A 17,644-nucleotide genomic window follows, 5' to 3' on the forward strand; every position below is an offset into this window, starting at 1 on the left:
GACAAGCACACAGAAAATAGGCTGGTATGTGCTTGTGAGGTCATTGGTGCCTGAATAGATCATACGATGGGAGCTGGCACAAGGCTTGTGTAAGTGGTTGTGAGATTACTGATACCTGACAGGGAAAGATTACTGAGTAGCTGATAGGCCAAGAGTAGGGGTGTGGCTTGTGTCAGAGCTTGTGAGGTCACTCGTGCCTTTGCATCTCACAGGCAAGCAGATAGCAAGTAGGTGGATATTTGGTGGCCAGCTCACTGGTGCCTGAGTAGCTGATAGGCAAGAGGGAGACATGTGGCTTGGGTATGTACTTGTGTTGTGACTCTGGGCTGAAGAGCTGATAGGCCAGGACCAAGTGCATGGCCCTTATAGGTTCTTGTAAGGTCACCGGAGACAGAGTACTGCACCAGCAAGTACCTGGCAAATGGGTGTACACGTACATGGGAGGTCACTGGTGCCTGAGTAGCTGATAGAGCAGGAGCTGGCCCATGGCTTGTGTCTGTGCTTAGGAGGTCACTCATGCCTGAGTAGCTCATAGGCCTGGAGTAAGCCAATGGCAGGTGTAGGTGCTGCTGTTGTCACTGCTGCCTGAGTAGCTGATAGGGCAGGAGCAGGCCCCTAGTTTGTGTTGGTTGTTTTGAGGTCATTGGTGTCTGAATAGCTGATGGGCCAGGAACAGGCCCATGTCAGATGCAGATACTATGACGTCACCTGTGGCTGAGTAGCTGGTAGGCTAGGAGTAGGCACATGGCTGTGTATGGATGAACTTGTGATGTCACTGGTGCCTGGAGAGCTGATAGGCCAGGAGCTGGCACGTAGCTTGGGTAGGTGCTTCGGTGTCACCAAAATAGTATTCAGACCACGACCAAACACGGCTTTTTGGAAGAACCATCGTTAGCAGAAGTCCATACACCACGCACACAGTTGTGGCACTGTAACTCAGGCACACGCAGTGGTGGCAGTAGGAGGGGTGTGAGGTCACTGTCAGTATAAATCATGAGCACACAGCGGTGGCCATGGGAGGATGGCAGTGTTCACGTCACCCATAGCACCCCAAGGCTGTGGGGCTCGGTGCAGGGTGGCCGTGTGCTGTCACAAGGGCATCAGAGGGGACGGGATCCGCCTGGCCCTGTCACTGCGAGGCCGAAGGAGCAGCCCCTGCAGCCCTGGCTGGAGCAGTCGGGGTAGGGGTGGGTCGGGGGCACCGCAGGGATGTGCCTGGGCACGGTGCCAGGAGGAAACCACAGACTTCCTCCAGAGCGCAGGGAGCGCTGCGAGGCCACGTGGGCTGTGGTTTGTGCACCTGCAGGCTGCAGCTCCCAACTCTCCTGCAGGGAATAACGGCCCCTTGGTGACATGCCGAGAGTCAGGGATGTGTCTGAGCCTCTGGGCTGCATGTCTGCTGCCGGGACAGAGACATGTCCCAGCTTCAGCTCATTGGAAGCGACCTTCCGTGGAGCTCTCCAGGGAGGGACGGGTGAGCCAGCGCTGCTGGGATGGGGCTCTGGCCTGGGCTAAGGGCCTTTCCCAGCTGCTGCTCCCAGCAGAGCGGGGTCTGCAGCAGGGGCAGGGGCTGTTTCCTTCCCTTCCTGACACAGCCCCCGGTGCAGTCTCAGCCCTGTGATTCCCATGGCACAGAGGTGGCTGGATACTCACACCTGAGGCTCTTGGATGTGCCCAGAATAAAAGATGCTCAGTGCTCCTAGTCCACACGGCACGGTTCAGGGAGTGAAAAACTTGTTTCCCCCCCACAACTGGCCCTGTCTTGTGACAGCCCTCCAGCACAGTGACGTGACACCTGTAGCGGAGCCATCTCTCATATATGGTCATGAATGGTGCTGGAGAAGTTCATTGGAGGGCTGGGCTGTGTCGGAGGGGAGATCGCTCCCGATAATGTCTAAAAAGGTGCTGCTGCTTCGATTGGCTCCTCCTGTAGCTGGGCTGGCATCTGCAGAGATATATTGCCCTCCCGTCGTCATTGTCCCCATGAGTCCCCAGGAGCCGTGGGAGGGAATTTAACGTAGCAGGGATGTTCTGGCAGGGCAGGAGGCTCAGGATGGGCACCGAGGGACTCCTGTCCCCTCAGATGCTGTGGCTGCTCCTCTGGGTACAGCTGTGCAGGGGTAAGTGCCGACTCCTTTGTTCCACAGCCCAGGGCCAGCAGGTACCAGTGTGGTCATTGGGATTTGCCTGGGAATGGGGTTTCTTTGCAGGTGCTACTGAGATGAGGGGCAGAAGGTGCTCAGGTCCATGGACCCTGTGCCTTTCCCTGTGCCCATCTGGGTGGGTGAGAATATCTCCTTTTCCAGGGCTCCAGTGTTCAGGGCAGCCTGTGCCTGGCTGGATTCATAGACACCCTGTCCTGGGGTACCCCTTTGGCATCCCCTCTTCCCCAGCACTGTACCTCTGGAGCTGGTGGTGGCCTAGCTGGTGATGGCAGTACCCAGAGATGCCCAGGGCACTGCGGAGCTCTAGGGTACCTCAGAGGGATTGTGTGCTGCTCACTGCCCCCTTGGTCCAGGGGACCCCTGACCCCATGAGAGCGGTTTGGACCCCACAGAGAGAAGGGGACCGGGGCATCTAGAGTAGAGAGGCATCCTTCCTGGGGAGCTTGGCCCAGTGTAGGGACTGGGCTGACACCAGGGGCAAGGATGGGACATGGGTTGGGGGATCCTCAGAATCATCTCAGTGCTCCCTGGGGGTGGGGGTGTGTTTGGATGGTGCTGGGGCAGGCACAGGCTGGTGCTGGAAGCTGCAGGCCTGCGTACATGGAGCTGTTGAGGGGGTGCTGGGCTGGGGAGTAGCGGGTTCTCAGTGCAGCGCTGGGCAGTGTGTGTGGAAGTGTGGATGGGGGGGCAGGTGGCTGTTGCCGTGGGAGGCCTTGTGCAGTGGGATGGTGAGTGACCCAGCTGGGCTGGAACTGGACACCCACAGCCTTGTGCAGCCCATGGGGATAGAAGGGACCCCTGCACTGCACCAGGGACAGCCTGGAGGGGAGAGGGCTCCTAGCCTTTGAATCGGCCCAGGTTGGGGGTTCCCCCAGACCTGCAGTGCTGAGGTTTGGCACTCTCCTGACCCATCCCCTGCTGGTGTTTGAAGGGGCTGCAGAGGTGAGGCTGGTGAATGGCGGCAGGCGCTGTGCTGGGAGAGTGGAGGTGAAACACAATAGCAAGTGGGGGACGGTGTGTGGTGACTACTGGAGCATGAACGATGCGGCAGTGGTTTGTAAGCAGCTGGGCTGTGGGTCTGCTGTTGGAGCTCCTCAGTATGGACACTTTGGGCCAGGATCTGGCCCCATTTGGATGGATGATGTTGGCTGTAATGGCACCGAGTCTGCCCTGTCTGACTGCGAACACAAAGGATGGGGTGAAAATAACTGTGAACACATTCACGATGCTGGAGTGACATGTTCAGGTAAGTGGACAGCACGTTCTTCACCTTTGGGTCTGGGATCGGGGAAGGGACCATGGGTGTGCCCTCAGGGAGCAACAAGTGGACACCAGAGCAGGGCCCAGTGATGCTGGTCTAACTGCCAGGCTGGGACTGTCATTGCTGATGTCCCCAGTCCTTGGGGAAGGCCCAGAGGGAGCCTACCCCAAGGTGAACTGTCCTTGCCAGAGTCTCAGTCACCCTCAGTCAGTATCTTGGGCTGCAGATGAGTCCTCCATCCCTGCCCTGGGCTGTCCATTGGGCTTCATTGATCTCCACCCATTCTGCCAGTTTGCAGCCAACAATGCTGAGGGTCCCTGTGCTGGAAACACCTGGGGGCACTTGCTCAGCACTCCACGCTTTGGAGGAATGGCATGAGATGGCTGATCCTCCTGGGTCATTCCCCTTCACAGGCATGATTACCTCAACTGAATCAAATGGGCTTTTCAGAGAGGATGAGTGCTGGGCCCTGGGGAATGGAGCAGGGTGGCCACAAAGCCCTTCACTGCCTCTGCCCACCCAGGGCTCGGCTGTGTGGACCAGCATTTGCGAGGGTTAGGAGCTTGGCAGCTGCTTGACTCTGGCTGCTTCCTCCTGCACCACTGCATGCACAGGCTGGTACTGAGACATCCCTGGGGCTGTGAATAGTCCTGTGGGGACACAGCCCCACACAGGCAGCACTGCCCCACTGCCCAAGCCCTCCTGCCTGCCCATGGTTCCCCGTGCTGCCCCATGAAACAGGGTCTTTGCCAGCACTTACTGGCTCTGATCTGTGCCTGCTGTTACTGTCGGTGCCAGCGTGAGGCCAGGGCGGCAGGCAAGTCTCCTGCCTCTCTACCTGGCTGTCGGCTTGGGACCTGTGCACCTCCAGGCAGAGCGCTATGTCCCTGGCTGAGGAAAGCCCCTCCAAGCAGCCATTGGAGGGGTCTGAACAGGCACCAGGCATGATAGCAGCTGCACCATTTCTCTGCTCTGTGACATCTTCACCTAACAGGAATCTCCCAGCATGCCAGAACATCCCTGGGAGCAAGGTGCATTTCTGGCTACATGAAAGTGATGGTCCTGCCTGGTCCCAAGCTCTGCAGGGGCTGAGCAGGCTGCAGCAGTCTTTATCATCTGGGCCAGTTCTCCTGGATCCAAACTGTGGACGCTACTGCAGTGCTTGGGGGACCATGCCAGGCAGTGCAGGGCACCCTGTACAGCAGCAGTTTGTCTGAGTGGTGCCTGGTGCTGTGACAGACACATACCCTCGAGTGCTGTGATGGTGTAGAGATGGGGTGCGTGGGGGTCTGGATGTGCCTGTGTCACCAACAACCCCCCAACAACTTCCTCTGGGATGTGCAATGGGCAGTTTGGTCACAGCTTGCTTGGAGGTGATGTGGGACGTGGGCATTTAACTGCCAGAGGGCTCTGGGAACTCCCAGTTGTTATGGGTTTTTTCCAGAATTTGTCCGGCTGGTGGAAGGGAAGAGCCGCTGCTCAGGACGTGTGGAGATCCATGACGGGGACCAGTGGAAAACTGTCTGTGATTCACACTTTGGTCCCAAAGATGCTGATGTGGTCTGCAGGGAGTTGCAGTGTGGAGTGGCCCTGCCTGTCAGTGGGCCAGCTCACTTTGGAGAAGGGGTCAGTCCCATCTGGGATGGAGAGCTGCAGTGTGTGGGCAATGAATCCCGCCTCATCTCCTGCCGCAGAGGGTCTTCCAGGGAGCGGCCCTGCACCCACACAAACAGCGCTGTTGTCACCTGCACACGTAAGGACTCGGGGACGGGTGCTGAACACTTGGGTGAGCTCCAGCCTGAGTGGGGGCAGGTTGTGCCTGTTGAGACAAGGGAAGTGGGCTATCTGTTCCCACAGGCTGGCAGAGAGGTGACCTTCCCGGGGGATCCTACACAGGGCAGGGCTGGGCTGCTGCCCAAGGACAAGGAGGGGTCATGTGGTGGGAGGGCTCAGTGGGATCATTGTGTTGTTCCACAGAGGACACAGAAAGGCCTGAAGGCAGAGAATAAGCTGGGAGGAGGGCAGGGCAGGTTGTGGTCCGGGGGAGCTGGGGGCTTTGGGAAGAAGCATCAGTGTGTGCTTGGGGGAACCTTGGTGGGGTAGGTCTCTTCTCAGGGTGCTGGCAGGGGAGGAGCAGGTGCCCTAGGTGGGCATGGGCCAGGGTCAGGTGGCAACTGGCTGTTGGGGTAGAAGGAGGTGCCAAAGGCTGTGGGGCCACAAATGACCCAGCAGGGCCAGAACTGCAGACCCCCAGCCTTGCAGCACCCATGAGGATAGAAGGGACCCCTGCCCTGCCCGGGGGACAGACTTGGAGGGGAGAGGGCTCCCACCGGGGCACCTCTGATGCCACCCGGGCAGGGGTTCCCCCAGACGCACACTGCTGGGGCTTGGCACTGCTCTAACTGGTCCTGTGTCAGTGTTTGAAGGTGCTGTGGAGGTGAGGCTGGCAGATGGTGGCAGGCGCTGTGCTGGGAGAGTGGAGGTGAAACAACAGGGCCAGTGGGGGACAGTCTGTGATGACTACTGGAACATGAACAATGCAGCAGTGGTTTGTAAGCAGCTGGGCTGTGGGTCTGCTGTGGGAGCTCCTCAGTATGGACACTTTGGGCCAGGATCTGGCCCCATTTGGATGGATGGTGTTGGCTGTAATGGCACCGAGTCTGCCCTGTCTGACTGCAAACATAGAGGATGGGGTGAACATGACTGTGAACACAGTGAGGATGCTGGAGTGACATGTTCAGGTAAGTGGACAGCCTGTTCCTCCCCTTTGGGTCTGAGATTGGGGAAGGGACCATGGCTGTGCCCTCAGGGAGCAACAAGTGGACACCAGAGCAGGGCCCAGTGATGCTGACCTAATTGCCAGGCTGGGACTGTCATTGCTGATGTCCCCAGTCCTTGGGGAAGGCCCAGAGGGAGCCTACCCACTGCATGCCCAGGCTGGTACTGAGATGTCCCTGAGGCTGTGAGTAGTCCTGTGGGGATATGACCCTGTGCATGCAGTAGTGACCCACTGTCCAAGCCCTCCTGCCTGCCCATGGTTCCCCACACTGCCCCATGACATGGGGCCTTTGGCAGCAGTTACTGATCCTCATTTGTGCCTGCTGGTCTCTGAGAGTTGGCATGGGCCCAGTGGGATTATCCTCGCCTTCTGTCCGGCCATCCATCTGGGTTGTGGACACCTTCAGGCAGAGCACGGTGTCCCTGTCTGAGAACACCCTCCCCCCAAGCAGACATCAGAGGGATCTGAACAGGCACCAGGCATGATGGCAGCTGCACCATTTCTGTTCTCTCTGACATCTTCCACCTAAAAGGAGCCTTCCAACACCCCAGGAACACCCCTGGGATCAAGGGGTGCTTCTGGTTGCATCAGGGGGATGGTCCTGCCTGGTCCCAAGCTCTGCAGGGGCTGAGCAGGCTGCAGCAGTCATTATCATCTGGGCCAGTTCTCCTGGATCAAACTGCTCACATTACGGTGGTTCTGGGGGGACCATGCCAGGCCACGCGGGGGACCTTGTGTGGGAGCACTTTGTCTAAGCAGTACCTGTGGCTGTGAGTCTGTGACAGACACATACCCTCAAGTGCTCTGATGCTGTAGAGATGGGGTGCATGGGGGTCTGGATGTGCCTGTGTCACCAACACTTCCCCAACAGCTTCCTCTGAAATGTGCAAAGGAGAGTTTGGTCATGGCTTGCTTGGAGATGATGCAGGATGTGGACATTTAACTGCCAGAGGGCTCTGGGAACTCCAAGTTGTTATGTTTTTTTCCAGGATTTGTCCGGCTGGTGGAAGGGAAGAGCCACTGCTCAGGACGTGTGGAGATCCATGATGGGGACCAGTGGAAAACTGTCTGTGATTCACATTTTAGTCCCAGCGCTGCTGATGTGGTCTGCAGGGAGTTGCAGTGTGGAGTGGCCCTGCCTGTCAGCGGGCCAGCTCACTTTGGAGAAGGGGTCAGTCCCATCTGGGATGGAGAGCTGCAGTGTGTGGGCAATGAATCCCGCCTCATCTCCTGCCGCAGAGGGTCCTCCAGGGACCAGCCCTGCACCCACGCGAACAGCGCTGTTGTCGCCTGCACACGTAAGGACTCAGGGAGGGGTGTTGTACACCAGGGCTGTGCCAGGGGTTGGGGAACAGAGCAAGGACCGTGCTGGGCCAGGTGTGAGGACAGGAGGGATGATGGGATTGTCTGCAGCATGAAAATAGTGCAGAAGGAGAAGAAAGGCATGCTGTCCCTCTGGCCTCTCCGCCAGCTACTGAGGGTACATGAGCACCAATCCACCCTCTCTCCTCCTCCTCTGTCCCCAGAATACACAGGATTCAAGCTGGTGAACGGCAGCACAGTGTGTGCAGGGAGGGTAGAGGTCCAGGTGTCAGGGACCTGGGGGACTCTCTGTGCCTCCCGCTGGGATCTCTCGGATGCCCATGTTCTCTGTCGTCAACTCAACTGTGGGTTTGCTGAGTCCATTCCTGGAGGAGAGCATTTTGGGAGAGGGACTGGCCCTGTCTGGAGAGACTCATTCCACTGTGATGGGACAGAAGCCCATCTGGGACAGTGCCCAGTGATCACCCTGGGGGCCTCACCATGTTCCCATGGGAACAACGCTGCTGTCATTTGCTCAGGTGAGTGCTGGAAAAATGCTGCATAACTCCATTTGCCCTTTGTGTGTCATGTGGCCACACAAAGCAGTGATCCCACAGCAGTGCAAGGCTGAATTTCTCCCTGGAGAAACCCTGGCTTCCCCAGGAGCCATCTGGAGGGCTTTTCCTGCTCAGAGTGACCGCTATACTTTGGGAGAGCTGAGGGCTGAATGGAGGCAGGCATCTGCCCCCAGGGCAGTGGCATAGGCCCCATCACCATCACCAGGCCTGGGCTCCTCCGTTCTCCTACTGTGGGAAAAGCCCAGAGCAGGGCTGCAGGCCTGTGCTCCATCCCTCTGGCTGCAGACAACTGCATCCCATCCCCAGAGAGAGCTCTGCAGAGCCTCATCCCACCACCCAGGAAGCAGGTGCCCGGCTGCCCCCAGCAGCAGCAGATTTTGCCCTCGCTTCCCGTCAGCAAAAGGCTCAATCTTGTTGTGTTTGGGCGGAAAATCCCCCCCTCCCACTGCTCCCTGAAGGATGCCATGCTCCCTGGTGCCACCAATGGCTGTGGCATCTCTGCTCTCCCCAGGCTCAGCCAGCTTTGCATCCCTGCGGCTGGTGGGTGGAGAGAGCCGGTGCGACGGACGAGTGGAGATCTTCCAGCATGGGACATGGGGCAGAGTCCTGGATGACCAGTGGGACGTGCAGGAGGCCAGTGTGGTGTGCCGGCAGCTGCGGTGTGGAGAGGCAGGGACAGCCTACAACCCCCCAAAGCCTGAGCGAGGGACGGGTCCCGTGGGGCTGCGAGGGGTCCGGTGCACAGGGCATGAGGCCAGCCTGGCCTTCTGCAACACCTCCCTGCTCGAGAGTGCACCGGCGGCAGGGGTAGCAGAGGATGTGGGAGTCATTTGCTGGGGTGAGCGGCGCTGCACGGGCACCCCAGGTGATGGGGTGGGTGGGCAGCCGGCCCCTGACAGCAACTGGGGTTTCTACCCACTACAGGGAGCCGGAGGGTCCGGCTGGTGAATGGGACCGGGCGCTGTGCTGGGAGAGTGGAGATCTACTACCAGGGCATCTGGGGGACTGTCTGTGATGATGGCTGGGACCTGTCTGATGCCACCGTCATTTGTCACCAGCTGGGCTGTGGAGGGGCAGTGGAGGCAGCCGGCTCTGCTCAGTTCGGGGAAGGCTCCGGGCAGATCTGGCTGGATGGCGTGAACTGCTCTGGGGCCGAAGCTGCTCTCTGGGACTGCCCTGCCAGGCCCTGGGGGCAGCACGACTGCGGGCACAAAGAGGATGCCGGAGTCGTCTGCTCAGGTCTGTGCCAGGAGCTGTAGTGGGAGCCTGGCTCCCATGGAGGCCAGGACACAAGGAGAGATGGGCATGGCCAAGGCTGTCCCTGGCTGCCTCTGAGCTCCTGTCCGAGCATGTCCTGTGGATACCCATGCACGGGTACCCTCAGTCCCACTGAGGGTCCCTGGGGAGCTCAGCCATCCCCGAGGGTTTGCAGGAAGGGCAGGGGTGTCTGTCCATCAGGGGCTTCTCTCTACCTTTGGGTGCAAGGGGGACGTACTGGCCATGGCCTTACCCAGCTGTGGGCCTGGGGGGTGCAGAGGTGTCCTGGCTCCCACTGCCCCAGACCAGCCTGTTCCCCCTTGGTGCCTTTCCTCCCAGAGTTCATGGCCCTGAGGCTGGAGAACAGTGATGGCTGCTCCGGGCGCCTGCAGGTTTTCTACAACGGAACATGGGGCAGCATTTGCTCCAACTCGATGACTCTCGACACGGTGTTGCTGGCATGCAAGGAGCTGGGCTGCGGGGACGGAGGATCCCTGGAAACGCAGCTGCCTTATGGAAGGGTGTCTGGCCCTACATGGCTGGATAAGGTGCGGTGTGGGGAGAAAACCAGCTCCTTCTGGCAGTGTCCCTCTGCTCCCTGGAACCCACAGTCATGTGAAGACCCACGAGAAGAGATCCACATCACCTGCAATGGTAACTCTGAGCCACCTGGGCACCCCAGTGTCACTCTAGCTCCTGCTCCCTGTTGAGCACAGCCAAATGCGGAAAAAGAGCTTGGAGGGGCTTTTCCTTTCCATGTCAGTCCCTTCTGCTGCTGGTGGCAGAAAAGCGATCACAGCCACACACGTCCAGCAGCAGTTGCCACCCAGGTTGCCAGCAGCGCCTGGGGGAGGCAGAGGCATCTCCAGGTGAGGTCTCAGAAGAGACCAGACAGGGTTCAGAAGAGCCTTCCCTCCATAGACATGCTCCTGCTGCTCTGTTAAACTGGGACCTTTTGGGGCCGAGCAGTTGGGGTCCCCTCACAGTCCTGTGCGTGTCCCATGAATGACCAGGGTTCAGTTGCTGCTGTGATCGAGATGGCAGAGGGAGGCACAAGCAGAGGTCAGTCCTGCTCTCTTCTGCACAATCTCCCGAACCAGCCCTTTCACCACAGTGTTTCCTTCTTCAGGGAGACGCCCAGAAATGCCCTCGATCCCACTGGCCCCGTGCCCCAACTCCACGAGGTGCACAGGTAGGGAGCTGCTCCTCTGTGGATGCTTCTTGTCTGGCAGGGCTCTGCCTGCTGTCTCTGTGCCATGGGAGGTCTTTGCCTTCTCCAGACAGGGAGAAGATTCGTGCCGTGGGAGGTGAGGACAGGTGCTCGGGCAGAGTGGAGGTCTGGCACCGTGGCTCTTGGGGGACGGTGTGCGACGACTCCTGGGACATGCGGGATGCTGAGGTGGCGTGCAGGCAGCTGGGCTGTGGCCCCGCGGTGTCTGCCCTGCATGAGGCTGCGTTTGGGGAGGGGACGGGCCCCATCTGGCTGGAGCAGGTGGAGTGCCGTGGGACAGAGCTGTCTCTGCAGGACTGCTGGGCCCGGCCTGGGGATGGTGGTGCTTGCCGGCATAAGGAAGATGCTGCTGTGAACTGCTCAGGTGAGTGGCACGGATAGGACCCCTTGCTCAGGTATTGGCAGGGAGCTGGGGAAGACCTTTTGCCCCCTTGGTCCTGCCATGGCCCCTGACCTCCCAAGAGCAAGAACATTCCTGTGGAGTGCAGGAGCCTGGTGCCAAGTGGGGAGCAGCCTTGGTGGAACTGGATGTGTTCTGGCCATCGCCCGTGGGGCCCTGCAGCCCCAGGGTTATCCCCTGGGCTATCTGTGCCATCCTGCCTGCCACCCGGAGCAGAGGCACTGAGCCTTTTCCCGGCCTCTCTTTCTAGCACTATAGGAGAGGCAATTTGGGTGGGATGTGTCAGGGACATCCATAGACACACACACGGTGTGTTGGGGAGGAGGCTCCCTGGTACCCGCACACCCACCCTCTCAGCCCAGCTCTCCTTTTCCTCCTCTGCAGCTACACCCAGGACAGCAGCATCCCCACCCCAAGCAGGTAACTTGTCTTCCCCCCGGGGCTGGGTATCCCCAGGGCCAGACTGTGACCCACAGCTGGGTGGAAGGGGCTCCTTGTTGGTGTGTGAAACTCCCAGGAGAAGGCACTGGTCTAGTGGTGAGGGGGCTAGGGAAGGTTGTAATTTACTCATCAGGGTAGCAGCTTCTCCATCGCTCATCCCTGGGGCCCTCCATCCCCTGCTGCCTTGTGTGATGGGGGTCAGGAATGGTGCTTTTTCCCCCTCACCCAGGCCTGCTGCTGGCCTTTCCATATTCTTGCCCACACAGATTCCCCCCAGGGCACTCTGAGTGGCAGCGGGAGATTCTCAGTGCCCATCATCATCTGCATCATCCTGGGGGTCCTTCTCTGCCTGCTCCTGGCCCTCCTGGCTGGGCAAGCACTAAGCACCAGGGCTGGGCGCAGAGGTTGGTCTTTCCACAGTGGTCCCAGGGGAAGATAGATATCTCCTGGAAGGGCTGCAGGGTGTCAGTGTGGGGCACAGACAGAGCTGGGGGGATGAGACTCTGTGCTGCCACCTGTCCCATGCACCATCCCATTGACTGCCTGGCCGTGGGGCACCAGCAGCAAGGGGTGGAGAGAAACCAGAGGTGGGGGGAGGTAGCGATGGGGCGAGGAGAGAAATGTCAGAAATGGCAGAGCGGGGCTGGGAGATATGTGGGCAGAAAGGAGATGGCCAAGGCTGGCAGTGCTCTGGGTAGTGCTGGGGGTGCTCTGGGACAAGGGAGATGATGGAAGGAGTGCAGGGTAGCAGGGTCCGTCCCGTGGTGTCAGGCACCCAGGCTGTCCCTTCTGCCCAGCTCTGCCCACCCCCTGGCAGGACAGGGGCCCTACTCTAGACCCATGGGGCAGATAGGGGAAAGCTCCAGGTGGAGAGGAAACATGGGAGCTGCTCCAGGGTCAGACAAGGGGTGCATGACCCTGGGGCCAGAGGGGCATGAGCACTGTCTCTGATGGGATGATGCGAGGGTGACGCTGCCCCAGATAATCTCCACAGCGATGTTGCCCTCACTGGGGATGTGGCAGCTGTGCCTGGACAGTGCAGTGGGGCTGTGCTGTCGGGCCAGTCCTGGGTTGGCCCAAGGAACAGGTTTGAGGGAGCGCAGTGTGATCCCATTGCCCGTCTGCCTGTCCTTGTGCCAGCCCTACCTCTGTCCCCAGGCTCCAGGAGTGCTCAGGAGATGTTCCCTGAGGCTGTGTATGAGGAGATCAGTTACAGCCCAGTGTGGGAGAAGCAGGCAAGGTTTGGTCTCTCAGGTGGGTGTGGGTCCTCCCTGGACGTACATCTGCAGGACCCTTTCCCCTGGCCCGAACCCAGGGCTGATTCCCTGAAGCCCCCAGCCTATTGTGATGCTGGGGCCATGTGGTCTGTGGGGACAGCATCCAGGTCCTGGCCTGGGAGGGGAGCTTTCTCCCAACCAGCTTTGCCTGTCCCGCTGGACATCCCCTCTCCTCCTGCCCCTGCACCTCATGTGACACGCGTGGAGTGAAGGAAAGGGCTGTCCTAGGGCAGCTCTGCGAGCACCTTTGAGACAGGGTTTGCCCCAGGGAGGTAGGGTGATTTCCCAGCCCTCCTCCCCATGCAGCCCCAGCTCTGTGGGTCCCCCTTCCCCAGCAGCACTGACCACGAGCCAGGTCAGTGGGGCTCACTTTGTAGTAGCCACTGTGCATCTCTCCAGGCTCCTATTCAGAGGAGTCCCTGACCCAGCTGCAGTCCTACCCTGGGGTCAGCGAGGAGGAGGATGGTCTGGCATCAGCAGCAGGTAACAGAGGCAAGAAGGAGTTGATCTCCCTGAAGACATGTGATGGACAGAGGTGTCACTCCGTGTCACCGCTGGAGATGGGGAGGACATGGGGGTCTCCTGTGGTGCTGCCAATACCCGTGTCTCAGACCTGTGTCCCTGCACATCTTCCTGTCCTCCGCTCTGCAGGATGTATCTTCTGACTGTCACCAGCTCCCCTCTCTTTTCAGATGTTCTTGTCCCACCCAGAGGTGACCCAGCAGATGGTTATGATGATGCCAGGGAGGTTTCTGATCCCGTGGAGGATGTTGCCCCTGGGCAGGGAGAGAGTGAAATGCCCAGGGAGCCTGAGGAGGGAGCAGAGCCCAGGGATGCACCCAGAGGTGAGAGGGAAATTTAGCACTGCTGGTTCCTGGGGTGCCATCCATGGTGCCACCCAAGTCACTGCTGTCCTGAGACCCCAGCCTCCTGGGAAGGGGGAACCTGTCCTGGGAGTTTTCCTTGGAGGGACTAGGGGTGGGAGAAGGAGCTGAATGTGGTGACGAGCAGGGAGGAAGATGATCTACAGACCCCATGGGGCAAGCTGCATTGTCCTGCCTTGCTGCTTGCAGGGACCAGCCTGTGCTCCTGGAGAAGTGCTGGGGTCCCTGGAGCTGAAGGAGACACGTGGCCCCTGTCCCTGGGGAGCATGGGCTATGATGATGCTGAAGAGGTGTCTCTGGCACATCCCCCTGAGGACACAATGGCTGTGACACCGGAGCTCTGTGCACAACAGTCCCCGAGCCCAAGGCCATGAGAGCCCATCCCTGCTGTGCAGCTGGGTGCAGCCAGGAGGGAGAAGAGGTCTGTGCAGCTGGGAGAGCTGCGAGCACCAGCGAACCATGTCCCTTGTCCCATGGGCAACAGAAACCGCCTGGAGTTTCCTCTATTTTTATTCCCATTTTTATGCTGTGCCTCATCTTTGTTCATAATAGAACAGCTGTGTTCAGCTTTGACCCAGAGCTGGTGCTTGCCTGCCCAAGTGTCAGGGCATCTTCCTGAGGCTGGTCAGGAGGAGCAGAGAACAAAGTCATGGAAGTGGGGAAATGGGCATGTCTCAGGGACAGCAGGCTTGGGGTCAGGCTGTGAAGCAGTGAGAGCCCATGGTCCCTGGGGAATAATCCTGCTGACAGAGACATTTCCATCCTACTGGCCACAGGCAGTTTCTAGTCAAAATGGCTCTCTGATAGGTTCCGTGATGCACCTCAGTTTGAGCACCCATTTCCTCGCCCTAGGGTTTCCCAGCTGCTCTTTACCCCAGGCAGGGCCAGAGCCGTGCTGGTCCCACAGTGCAGAGGCCATGACAGAGCTGCCGTGTCAGGGTAAGCCCTGGGCTGTGGCCCCACAGAAGTGAGCCCTGAGGTGGCCACAGTGCCCTGAACATCCCAGCCAGCCCCAGGGGGGAACATGGCCCATGGATTACCTCCCACAACGGTTAGGAGGCAGCTCTGCTCCCCACTGCCCCAGCACAAGGTGCAGAGCTGCTTTCTGGGATACACAGGGCTGGGATTCCCTCTCCTCATGCTCTGCCAGGACCCCAGTCTCCATGGGCTGCTCCTGCTGCCTTGGGCCCTCGCAGACCCTGAGCACTCTTGTCAAGGCACTGAGCTGCCTTCTTCCTGAGCAGAGGCTGTAAGGCCCCACAGCAGCCCTGGGACCCCCTCCTCCTGCTCTCCTCCAGCCCCCACCCCTGCCCTCCTGCTGCTTCACCAGTGATGTCAGTTTGGGTTTGTGTCAGGGCAGTACTTGTGTGCAGGCACAGAAGAGAGGGAAGCAACGGTGATGGGGGCACCTTTCCCCCAGCACTGTTGGAGGGCTGGGGGGATGAAGAAAAGATCCCCAGGAGATGTATGCTGCAGCCAGAAGCCTTGGTCCAGTCCCTGGCCTGGAGAAGGGCTCATCTGGCAGGATCCTCACGTGGGCACATTTCCATGGCAGAGGAGATTTTGTGTCCCTCCCCTAAAAGAGGCACTGCTGGGAGCTTAGCCAGGGTCCTTCTCCCTTGGCTGTGGCTTTCGCCTGCCCCAGCGCCCATGGGCAGAGAAACTTCTTACGTAGCAGCCAGGCGGGGAGAAGGGTTTGACACCTGGGCAGGACCTGGCAACCCAAACCACCCTCCCTGGTCCTGCTGGTGGGTCTCAACACCCCTCCGGCACTTCCCCAAAAGGCTTCTCTGCTGCGGGCTGGAAGGTGCATTGGCTGTCTGTGGCAGGGTTCCATGTGGGAAGTTGCTGGAGCTCAGTACTGCTGCAAGCAGCAGGATCTGGCCCTAGAGGAGAAGCGGGGAGGAGGTGGCTGTCACCAGCACCCTCTCCCACTTCAGCATTGCCCCATTCCCTGCTGGGAGCTCCTCCACCCCTGTGGTGATCCTGGGGGGATATGGGAGAAGCCCAGGCACACACATCCCTCTGCCCCATACCCCAGAGCCTTCCTGCTGGCAGACCCCATGGGAGAGCAGCATTCCCAGGGTGAGACCCCCATGGTGATGGTGATGATGAGTGCCCCCATGGGCACTGCAAACACAACATCCATCCCCTGGAAAACTCCCATGGGGGCAAGCTCCAGCCCTGCATCTCAGAGAAAGAAGGTATAAAAGTGAAGTAAAGAAGAAGGGGGGATTGTCATCTTCTGAACACAGGATGGTGGGGGCTATGGACAGTATGGACACTGACATGCAGACTCAAGGTGCTCCAAGTGGGGACTGGGGAGAGGAACCCAGCACCTGTCCTGTGACACCTCGCTGCCAGCTCTGCCCTCCCACAGGTGTAATATTTCTCCCTTACTCTGGCACCTGGCAGACATTTTCCTCTTCCTCCTGGGGGAGATGAGCCACAGGCCTGTGTGTGCTTGAGGGGGGCAGCACGCCTGAGCAGGAAGAGCCTGTTTCATGGCATCTGGGGACCTGAACAGTCTGGCATTGCAGGCTGGGTCCATTCTCTGCAGCAAAGCAAGATTGTTGCTGTACCCCAAATCTGTGGTTGTTCCTGCAGCTCCCGAGGACCTGCCTGAGCGGGGGTCACAGTGAGACCCCCAAGTCTCAGCACTGCAACCCCCATGCTGGGCAGAGCTTGGCTGTTTAAAGCCCATAGGAGAACAGCCTTATTTTTTTGAGTTTTGGCTCACCAGGGTGCTGGACACCCTGCAGTGAGAATCCATGTCTCATGCCCCATTTTGATTGTGGGGGTTATTGCCAGAGGAGCAGCCGAGGCACCATCTCCTGGCCCTCACTGCCTGTGCACGGCTGTGGACAGACCTGTGACTCCCTGATCCTACCAGCACAGGGTGGACGGAGTCACCACACACCCCAGGAGCAAGAGGTGGGCACCGGCCCCACCAGTCCCACCTCTGCAGGGCTATGCCTGACCTCAGCAGATCCAGGTTCCCTGAGCTGAGGGTCTGCTCAAGCCAGTGGCGATGGTGGAAGGAAGACTCCAGCTGAGAGTCCCACAGCCCTGCCCAGCTCACAGCCAAGCCCTTGGTGGGCAGGGCAGGCCCACAGGGCCTGGAGAGGAGCAGTGCCCAAGCTCCAGCCCACACCTGCCTGAGGCTGGGCAGTCAGGGCAAAAGCACCACCCCTGGAGATGCCAGGGATTGAACCCAGGACCTCCCACATGCGAAGCGGGAGCTCTTCCACTGAGCTACATCCCCTTGATGCCTGCTAGTAGGAGAGACGCTCTTCTCCTGTGATGTGTCTATGACAAGGGGAACAGTCTGTGCACCATCGAGAATGGCAAAGAGGAGAGAGACAGGGTCTTTGCAGAGACCCCCTCAAAGGAGAGATGCCAAGTGCTGTGGAGCAGGGAAGGAGGGATGGCTGGAGACCACCCCAAAGAAGCACTGAATGGAGAGTCCTGTCCAGGGGAAGGCTGGGGGCTTGCAGTGCAAGAGGAAGGCTCATTCTAACCTGCAGATCTGCAGCTACAGTGCACGGGCAGTGCTCTGGCAAGAGGTGAAGGAGCAAGTTGGGCCACGGCAGGCTGGAAGAAGGCAGGCAGGCAGTCTCTGCAAAAATCTACAGGAGACAATCGTTGCTGAAGCCCGGGGTTGAACCAGGGACCTTTAGATCTTCAGTCTAACGCTCTCCCAGCTGAGCTACTTCAGCCCTGCCCCAGCAGCCCTTGTCCCAGTTCCTCTGCCAGGCCACAGGCTGACACACACATGAAGAGAGCTCCTTGGGGACATTCCCAGGGAAAAGCTGTGCCCAGTGTCGGGCAGAGGGGACCTGGCCTCTCCCTGCCTCCATGGCCAGGTAGACTCCAGGTGTGGGGTGGGTGCCAGCTTACAGTGGGAGTGCCAAGATATGTGTCGGGCCTCAGTTACAAAGGTGAGTGGTGAAGGCAAGTGGACAGGCCAGGCACAGGCAGCTGCCAAAGCTGAAGGTGGAAGAAGGGTGGGGTTGGTGGAAGACCTCTCTCATAGGGAAGAGAGGGCCCAGGGGAGGCAGAGCTTTTG

The 17,644-nt window shown here is 59.4% G+C and overlaps 1 protein-coding gene and 1 non-coding gene across 2 annotated transcripts; one reads left to right on the top strand and one right to left on the bottom strand.

Annotated features, from left to right (window-relative positions):
• The first annotated feature begins 2,844 nt into the window (after positions 1-2,844).
• LOC138683032 (scavenger receptor cysteine-rich type 1 protein M130-like) lies at positions 2,845-14,828 on the top strand. Its single transcript, XM_069774554.1, is given in 18 exon segments — positions 2,845-2,893; positions 3,049-3,411; positions 4,871-5,179; positions 5,844-6,167; positions 7,195-7,503; positions 7,732-8,046; positions 8,597-8,923; positions 9,010-9,324; positions 9,682-9,996; positions 10,472-10,534; positions 10,623-10,937; positions 11,358-11,393; positions 11,681-11,818; positions 12,573-12,668; positions 13,091-13,174; positions 13,384-13,536; positions 13,765-14,036; positions 14,772-14,828. Coding segments are annotated over 18 exon segments (3,840 nt in total).
• Positions 14,829-16,768: 1,940 nt separating this feature from the next.
• On the bottom strand, positions 16,769-16,840 carry TRNAA-CGC (transfer RNA alanine (anticodon CGC)). The gene has a single exon. It is a non-coding gene; the product is annotated as a tRNA-Ala (tRNA).
• Between the last annotated feature and the right edge of the window lie 804 nt (positions 16,841-17,644).

Source organism: Haliaeetus albicilla, chromosome 30 (assembly GCF_947461875.1).
Source record: "Haliaeetus albicilla chromosome 30, bHalAlb1.1, whole genome shotgun sequence".
Classification (NCBI taxonomy): domain Eukaryota; kingdom Metazoa; phylum Chordata; class Aves; order Accipitriformes; family Accipitridae; genus Haliaeetus; species Haliaeetus albicilla.